Source organism: Nyctereutes procyonoides, unplaced genomic scaffold (assembly GCF_905146905.1).
Source record: "Nyctereutes procyonoides isolate TBG_1078 unplaced genomic scaffold, NYPRO_anot_genome, whole genome shotgun sequence".
In the NCBI taxonomy this organism is placed as follows: domain Eukaryota; kingdom Metazoa; phylum Chordata; class Mammalia; order Carnivora; family Canidae; genus Nyctereutes; species Nyctereutes procyonoides.
Genome location: NW_026575133.1, coordinates 54,996,992 through 55,005,107, shown reverse-complemented (window position 1 = coordinate 55,005,107; position 8,116 = coordinate 54,996,992). Strand labels below are relative to the sequence as shown.

Sequence of the window (8,116 nt, the reverse complement as noted above, 5' to 3'; positions counted from 1 at the left end):
ACCCCTCTGTGCTTGAGCCTGGCATCGGCTCTTGATCTGTGCCCAACAGAGTACAATCGATCTCTTCCAGGGCGGTGGCCCAAGGTCACTGTCCCCTCCCCTACAAAGAACAGGTCAAGCCAACAAAACAATCAAACCACAAAGCAAATAGTACAATTTTAATTCATCCACAAGTCAAATAGAAAGAAGGTAAAAGAGTGTTTTGCACAAACACAAGGGAGGGAGGAGTGAGGCAGGTGGGAAAGGAGGGCGGAGAAGAGGAGAAGTAAGAAAAGAGGGAGAGAAGGAAGGGGCAAGGTCAAGGAGAGAGAGAGAAAGGGCACGGGGAAGAGAGTAGATTGTGGTCCAAGTCCTGTTTTGGCCTCGTCTCTCCCCTTCTCCCCGACGCTTGGCGTGTTGACAACACAGCGTCCTGTGCCCGGACTCCCAATAGCTTGTTCTTGGACTGTGTCCCAGGTCCCCCCTCAGGGGGGCACACGGCTGTCAGCCCAGACCACACTCACATTAAATAAATTCCAATATACACTGTACAAGAAAGCCAGGCCCGTCCCTCATCTCGCCAGCCGCCCACCCCCAAAGGAAAGCCCGTCCCCAGCTCCTCTGTGCATCAGGGGACCTCCGTGGGCGGAAGAAGAAGGAATGGCTTGGCTCCAATAGGCGTGCCATGTCTACGCAGAAAGCCATCATGGCCACTAGGGGCACCAGTATGACACCCCTACCCCCACCCCAGGGGGGCAGGCAGGTGTGAGGAGGGAGTGGCAGCGGCAGCAGTGCTCCCTCTGAGCCCTCTTTGTCACCCCCTGGCATCTAGAGCCCTGAGTCCCCTCGGTCCAGCTGCAGCCTGAGCAGCACAGTCTGGGGGTTGGGGTGGGGAGAGGGGGTCGTGCAAAGTGGCAAGGGAAGAAGGACTCCCCTCTGCCTTCCCCCTGAGAAGACCCACATGACCAAAGGCAAGGCAGGGGCCGGGGCGCAGGGGAGGTAACACTACAGGCAGGGGTAGAAGACACAGGCAGGTGGCGCCCACCCTCCCTCACTCTGCAGGCGGGTGGGCCAGATTGGCCAGAACTTTGGCCTGGTCTACGGCATCGAGCAGGTTTTTGGCATCCACGGCCAGGGTGTGGGAGGCTGTGAGCATCTGCCGCTTGCACTCCTCACTCAGGGAGGTCACGGCATTTTGCTGGGCGAGGCGCATCTTATTGATGAGCTCTGCTAGATCCTTGTTGAGCAGTTTCTGGGTCCCCTCAATCTGTAAGAAAAGCACATGGGAGAGGCTGGGAGTCTGAGGGGCTGCAAAGTTTAAGCCTGGAGGATGGGGAAGCCATGGAGGTGTCCCCTCTGGTATTGGCTGTGGCAGTCAGAAGTTCTCTGGGTGACAGGTCTGATCCAGGCTTGGGCTGAGTCTAAGGCCCGAGTGGGCTGGTGCCAGGTCAGCAAGGACAGACATTGCAGAGCCCCGGATCCCAGCCCACCCCGTGCTAGCTCAGTTTGATGCAGCCTCACAGACCATCCCTTCACTGTTGCATCCCTCGTGCTGGCCCAAGGTTAGGGTGAGTGATCAGGGAACAAGTGCACACATTCATCTGTTGGCTGTTTACCTTCAAATCAAGAGACCAGGGACCAGGGCTTGAGCTGTAGGGTTTTGTTTACCACCATATCCCCAAGCCTAGCACACTGCTGAGCACATCCTTGGCCCTTGAGATATTTACTGAGTGAATGACAGAGCTATCATATGGAGGGTAATGACATCTCACATCAGAAGGGACAGCTCCAGCTGGGGCTCCTCTACAGGCTGCTGCTGCCACCCAGAGAGGGGCTGGGAAATGCTGAAGCCCTCCTGCATGACCTTGTCTTGAACAGTCACAGATTATGGGGACAACAGTGTGACGCAGCCATCACCTAGGCTATGCTGCTGACCAATGGGAGATGGTGGCTCACACAAGCTGGCAGGGGGCATCAGGTTCTTCTACTTCCACGACTGGTTTCCAGGCAGACAACCAACACAGGTTCAGAGGCGCTATTGTCAGCATTCAGCTGCATTCAGAGCTTCCTATGGCCACGGTAACAACCCATGACAAGTGGGGTGGCTCCAAACAACACAGATTAGTCTCTTATACTCCTGGAGACCAGAAGGCTGGAATGGGTCTTATGGGGCTAACGTCAAGGGGACAGCTGGGCTATGGTCCTTCTACAGGCTCTAGGGGAGAATCTTTTCCCTGCCTTTGCCAGCTTCCAAAGGCTACTGCCTTCCTTGGCTTGTGGATCCTTCCAGCAGGGGCATTATTCCAATCTCTGCTTCTGTCATCCCATCTCCTTATCTGACTCTTATAGGATGTCTGCTTCTGCTACTCTCTTACACTAGAACCCTTGTGCCTACATTGTACCCACTTGGATAATGCAGCATAATCTCCCCATCTCAAGATCCTTAATCACACCTGCAGAGTCCCTTTTGTCATGCATGGTAACATAGTCACTGAGCCTGGGGATCAGGCCGTGGGCATCTGCGAGGGGGCTGTTATTCTGTCCACCACAGGTGCCATCTCAGTGCAGAGCACCATGACTTTCATTTCAGTTTTCAGTAATTGTTTCTCACTTTAAAAAGGGAAATTATTTAAATGATCAACTAAGGAAACCTTAACTGCTATTTTGACGATCCATTCACTTTAGCCTTAGCCTGGCAGGTGATTATATAAGGGGTCACAGGACGGGAGAAGGGAAAGGGAAAGGGAAGGTCTGTTTTTCCTTGCACACTCTCATGCATTATGAAATCACTGCAACTCTCTAAGACCTAGACTGGGAAATTCCCCCTAGGAGGCTGGTCAGGTCCCCAGGCACCGACTCAGCCCCCTCTCAGTCCTGCTCAGATTTGTTGTGCAGGCCCATGTGTGGAAGGCTGGGCAGACAGAAATGAGGCTGCCCATGTGGGCTTCGGAGTCTCCTGTGTGAAGCACAGCTGGGGCAGGGGAAGGGGAAAAGTGACAGCTGATGACACTGTCTGGGATGAGGACACCCACCTCTGTCCGAGAGGATGACGGCAAGGAGGGCAGGAGATCATCCACACTCCCAATGAGCTTCCGCAGGGTCAGGCCCACGTTCTGTGTGAGAAAGGGGTAGGGTGACTATCATCTCTTGCTTTTTGAGAAAGCCATGTGTCCCTGGAGAAGAGCCCTCCTGGGATGGTACCTGCCCTCCAAGACTACCTGGCACTAAATTCCCTCAGACCACTTCACACTAAAGGGGGTCCTTCTGGGATAGGCACCAGCTGGGCAGACAAGGAAGCTCAGTGCCACCCCCCCTCCACCCAGGGCCAGAATGAGCAGCTTCCACCAGCTCCGTCGATGGCTCTCACCTTCACCACCACCACGTAGCCCTCAGGAGGCAGCTGACAGAGCTCATTCTTGAGATCCAGCACAGCCCGCACTAGCTCCATGACATTGAGGTACACCAGGTCATCGGTCCGGTCCAGGTTGGCTGTGGGCTGGATGGACTGGGGGCAAAATCAAGTGGCCATAGAGGTAGGTCATGAGTCTGGGGGATGCTGCTATTCTTTTTTGGGCAGGCACTGTTGGTGCCAACAGAGCCATCAGTCCAATCTGAAAAGACTCTTCTCCGACATAATAGTGCCCTGTCCTGGGGTGCATCCCTCCCTTCTGCTTTCAGAGCAGTGGTTCTCAGATTAGAGTCTACCAGGGAGTCTTAAAAAAAAAATACTGGTGGCTGGTGTCACATCAGACCGACTAAGCCATCACCTGGGTTTGGGAGCCAGGTGGTTTTCAAAGTTCCTTGGAAGATTCTAATGGGTAGCCAAGGCTCACAACCACTGTTCCAGAGTGAGGAAAACCAGTACCTGGTCCCAGGCTATAGTCAGAACAGTATGGGTGCAGAAAGCCAAGGGGACAACTCGAGAGAGGAAGGGGGTCCACACTTCCGGCTCCCTGGGCTGAGTCAATGAGCTGGCCTCAGGGGTCAGGGAGAGGGCACGAGAGACAAGGAGACTAGGCTTTCCCTTGCTTTTCCATGAATTCACTGTGTGGTCTTAGATAAGGTATATCTTCTCTCTGGGCCTCAGCTATATAATGAGGATGTAGGACTAGATTATTTCTGAGGGCCTCTGAAGTCTTCACAGCCTGTGGCCTTGTGTCTTGAGGAGCCCTGATTCAAATTCATTACCAAATTTGGCACAGCCAACACATACCTGCGCGCCCAGCCGTGGTGGCTTCTGTGGGGGGCCCGTGAACTCCGCTGCAAGGGGGAGGGAGAGTGAGTGTGGGGGGAGGTTTTGGCACCCTGGCCCTTCCCTTCATACCTGCTGATAACCAAGCTAACCCCCTCTCCTTGCTACCGGGAGACCCAGGGAAACCAAGGTGAAAGGTGTTTCCAGGAAGGTGGCTGGGAAAATAACCTCTGGTCTCCCTGGTGCTCCCATAGTCCAGCACTGGGATCCATTGGATAGAAAGAAGGAGCTAAAGTTGCAGTAGAGACGGAATGATTACAGCAGTTGTTCCAGGTTCTGCTGGGTGCACACTGGCCCCTGAGCATACACTCTGGCCTTGACATTCATGGGGAAGAAACTTCACTCTATGAATCGGTAGGTGGCCATGGAGCCCCTGCCCTGGTGATCAAAGCAGCTAATAGGGTAGGTTTGTGAGGAATCCCTAATGGTCTACTTTGAGCATTTGGCGGTTGAGGAAAAGAAACAGCAAAGGAACCACGCTATTCACCCCACACTTTGAAAAGCAAAGACACGTCTGAACCCTGTGTAGGTGCTGGGAGAGTGAGCTGGAATGGAAGCCAGAAAACTGGTTTTACTCTTCCTTTTGCCACCAGATAGCTGTGTGACCCGAGGCAGCTCATTTACACTCCTGGCCCTTACTTTTCTTCTGTTAAATCTGAGGGTTAGCTCAGACGGGATCCTGGAGCCAGACTGCCTGGGCTCAAATCAGAGCTCTACTATTACTAGCTGTGTGACTTTGGATAAGTTACTTCACCTTTCTGAACCTTGGTTTCATGTCCTTTGTAAAATGGACACAATGATTCATTGTACCTATCTGATGGAGTTGCTGTGAGGGTAGAGCTGATATTTGCAAGCAACGTGGGCCTGTGCTTGGCTATGTTAGGTTTCCTGTGACTACTGTCATTGTCATTGGTTGCTGTCATTGTCATCATTGACATCATCATCATCACCACCATCATCAGCCTCACCCTCCCTAGGATGATGTTGATGATGAGCCTGGCTCACTGCCTGCTCTTCTTGCTCCTCCTCCAGCAGAAGCTTCTGGAAAGACCCTGTGGCCTCAGCTGCCCCTCCCTCTCTCTTCCATCCCCTGGGGTTTAGGGAAGATAGGCATCAGTTGGGAAAGGCAGGCAGAGCTACTGTCCCCCACAGAGTGCCTCCAACCGAGTGAGGGGGAGAGAGGAAGGAAGAACTGTCAAGACCTCCAAATAAATGCAAGAGGAGATCCACTGAAGTGAGGGCTGAGGACCCCGGCAAGAGGGAGAGACAAGAGCGGGCTGAGGTAGGGAGAGGGTAGGGGTGGTAGATGGAGCAGAGGGTCAGTCTCAATTCCCAAAAGGGCCCTCTCTGCACGCTCTGAACTGAAACAGGCAGAGTGTCTTAAGATGACAGACAGACTGTGCAGCTCCCTGCAATGGGCATCGAGCACGGATGGTGGCTCCGCACAGGATGTCAGGCAGAAGCTCCCTCCAAAAGGAAGGGCGTGAACACTTACTGTAGCCAGCCTCCTTCTCTGGGGTCTGGAAGGGAGGAAAGAGAACATATCACCAATGCAGCTCTGGGGACAGCCCCCTCCCCTCCTTGACCTGTTCCCCACACCCTTGACTCAGAGGTCAGAGGTCAGGGGGACATCGGGGAGCTCCCATCTCAGGGCTGAAGGGCCCTGTGGCAGAGGGAGGATGCCCTGTGGGTGTAGATCAAGTGGGAGCTGAGGAACCAGGGATGGAGCTTGAGAGCTTCATGGAGATCCAAGGAAAGGGAGAAGTCAAGCTCCCAGAGTGAGAGGCCAAAGGCAAGGATGGGCAGGCAGGGGGCCTGGGGCTGGGGTCCCGCTGTCTCCAATGCCTTCTCAGGCCTTCACTTTAAGCCAGAGACATCTCCTGGTGACTTACCAGTGGGGACTTGTCGTTCATGTACAACATGGGGTCCTGCATAGGAGGAAATAAATGCAAATGACTTAGGATTCTAGAACTGAAAACCCTAAAGATGCATGGGGAGTATCCGCTCTCTTCAGTGGAGGAGGCAAGAGGACACAAATGCATGTAGTTGTGCAGACATCTCTCCCATTCAAGCATTTTTTATCAAAATGTGTTCAGCAGCGCTGCAGGGAGTAGAGTCCCCTCCCACCAGGCTCAGTGGCTGCTCACCAAGGATTTCTCCTCCTGCCTCAGCCACTGGTAATCTTCCACCATCTGCTTCTGCTGCTTGTCCAGGATCTGTCTCATCTTGAGCCTCTCGGCCTCCCATAGCTGCTGAGCTTCTTCTCGGCTGCTGGGTCGGATGAAGTCCTCCTCCTGAGAGGACAGCAGGGAGAGAGGAGAGGACACAATGAGTCCAATGCCCAGACCCAGAAAGGGCAGTCCTCTGAAGAGCCTGTGCGAGCCACGAGCCTTGGCCTCACCAGCTGCTTCTTTTCTTGTAAGATTGTTCTTAAATCCACAGTCGTATAAGCAGACAGTTGTTGGGTCTGTCAACCCTGAGCATCTGGCTGTGTTGCTGTGTACTGTCAAACCCGAGAGCTCAGCTTTGAATATGCACTGTAGTTAAGCAATTACATGATCTGCTCATACAACTTCATTTTCAAATTACTGCCCTAATATTATTTTCTAAGTTGTCATTTGTCATGGTTGCTGTCACTTAATAAATTTCAAAATGCAAAGCCAGCCCTCCTGGAAGCCTTGGGTCCTTATGGCCATCTGAACACCGTGGCAAGGGGTCTGGGAGCTTTGAAGGGCTGTGGTGCTACCACTAACCTCACCATTGTGCAGTCCCAAAAAGGTGTCCACAGAGGGATGCAGGCTGAGGGAAGGAGTGACAGTATGCACACCCTTTTTATGACAATATACTCTTCATTAAGCTAAGAACTTGGGTTATTTAACCAAAGGCTAAAAGAAATGCATGAGCTAAGAGAAAGTGATGAACGAGACTTAAATAATGGATCTATGGATGTGCAGTAACTCCCTAACTTTATTAATCTAACTTTATTAACCTCCTTAAACTCATTTATAGGGTATTGGAACTATAGTTTTACCTGTGAGTTCTTAAACAGAAGGTGTTACATGTTTTCTCACTACTTCTTTTCCTCTAGTCCTCCCCAGAGTTCATTTATATCTGCTCCATCCCTTCAAACTTTTCTGCTGCACACGATCGCCTTGGCCTCCTGGACTCACGAGTGCTACTATTGTTCTTTTGGTTGCATAAAGCCCAGGATGGCCTTTGTCAGGGGCAGGACCTTTCTATGACACCCAAACCAGCAGCCTCTTTAGATCTTTGCTTTTAAAGTGGCCATTTTACATACAAGTCACTTGCATAGTGCATAGAATGCTAAAAATTATTCTCTATCTACTTTAGCAAGTCATAATCTCTGCCAAGCCTCTAAAAAAGATTTCCTCACCAAACTGTTTAAAACACACTGGAATATAACAACACAGTTTCAAATTAGTTATATTGGTCTGTTTCTCCTAGTGCTCACTGAGCTTCAATCAGGGCTCTCAATTTCTAACAATACATCCCCCCGCAAGTTAGATTTCTTTCTATGCTGCAATATTCTTTGTTACTCTACTCAACACTTACTTATTAAAGAGCTACCATGTGGCAGGCATAGGGCTGGGTGCTGGGAGGGCAGTAATGGTAAAATATGCAATGTCCCTGTTCTCATAGGGTGAAGTAAGCAACAGTTAGACTGGGTTTCTCAACTTCGGCACCATTAACATGTGGGGCCAGATAATTCTTTATTGGAGAAGATTTCCTGTAAGTCGTAGTATGCTCAGCAGCAAGTGCACGCATTAGATGCCTTTAGCATCTCTCCAGCTGTAATAAAATGCCTCCAGACATCTCCAAATATCCCCTCGGAGGCAAGATCATCTCAGCTGAAGGCTACTGAGT

The 8,116-nt window shown here is 51.7% G+C and overlaps 1 protein-coding gene across 3 annotated transcripts in view; it reads right to left on the bottom strand.

Annotated features, from left to right (window-relative positions):
- Positions 1-143: 143 nt before the first annotated feature.
- PTK2B (protein tyrosine kinase 2 beta) overlaps positions 144-8,116 on the bottom strand; it is a 125,158-nt gene continuing 117,185 nt past the window's right edge. For all 3 annotated transcript variants that reach the window (XM_055346169.1, XM_055346172.1, XM_055346170.1), the window contains 7 exons: positions 6,379-6,525; positions 6,124-6,159; positions 5,727-5,751; positions 4,193-4,239; positions 3,347-3,484; positions 3,012-3,092; positions 144-1,246 (listed from right to left, as the gene is read on the bottom strand). In XM_055346169.1, coding sequence (XP_055202144.1) covers positions 1,031-1,246; positions 3,012-3,092; positions 3,347-3,484; positions 4,193-4,239; positions 5,727-5,751; positions 6,124-6,159; positions 6,379-6,525 — 690 coding nt within the window. In that variant the 3' untranslated portion in view covers positions 144-1,030. The remainder of the gene's footprint in view (positions 1,247-3,011; positions 3,093-3,346; positions 3,485-4,192; positions 4,240-5,726; positions 5,752-6,123; positions 6,160-6,378; positions 6,526-8,116) is intronic.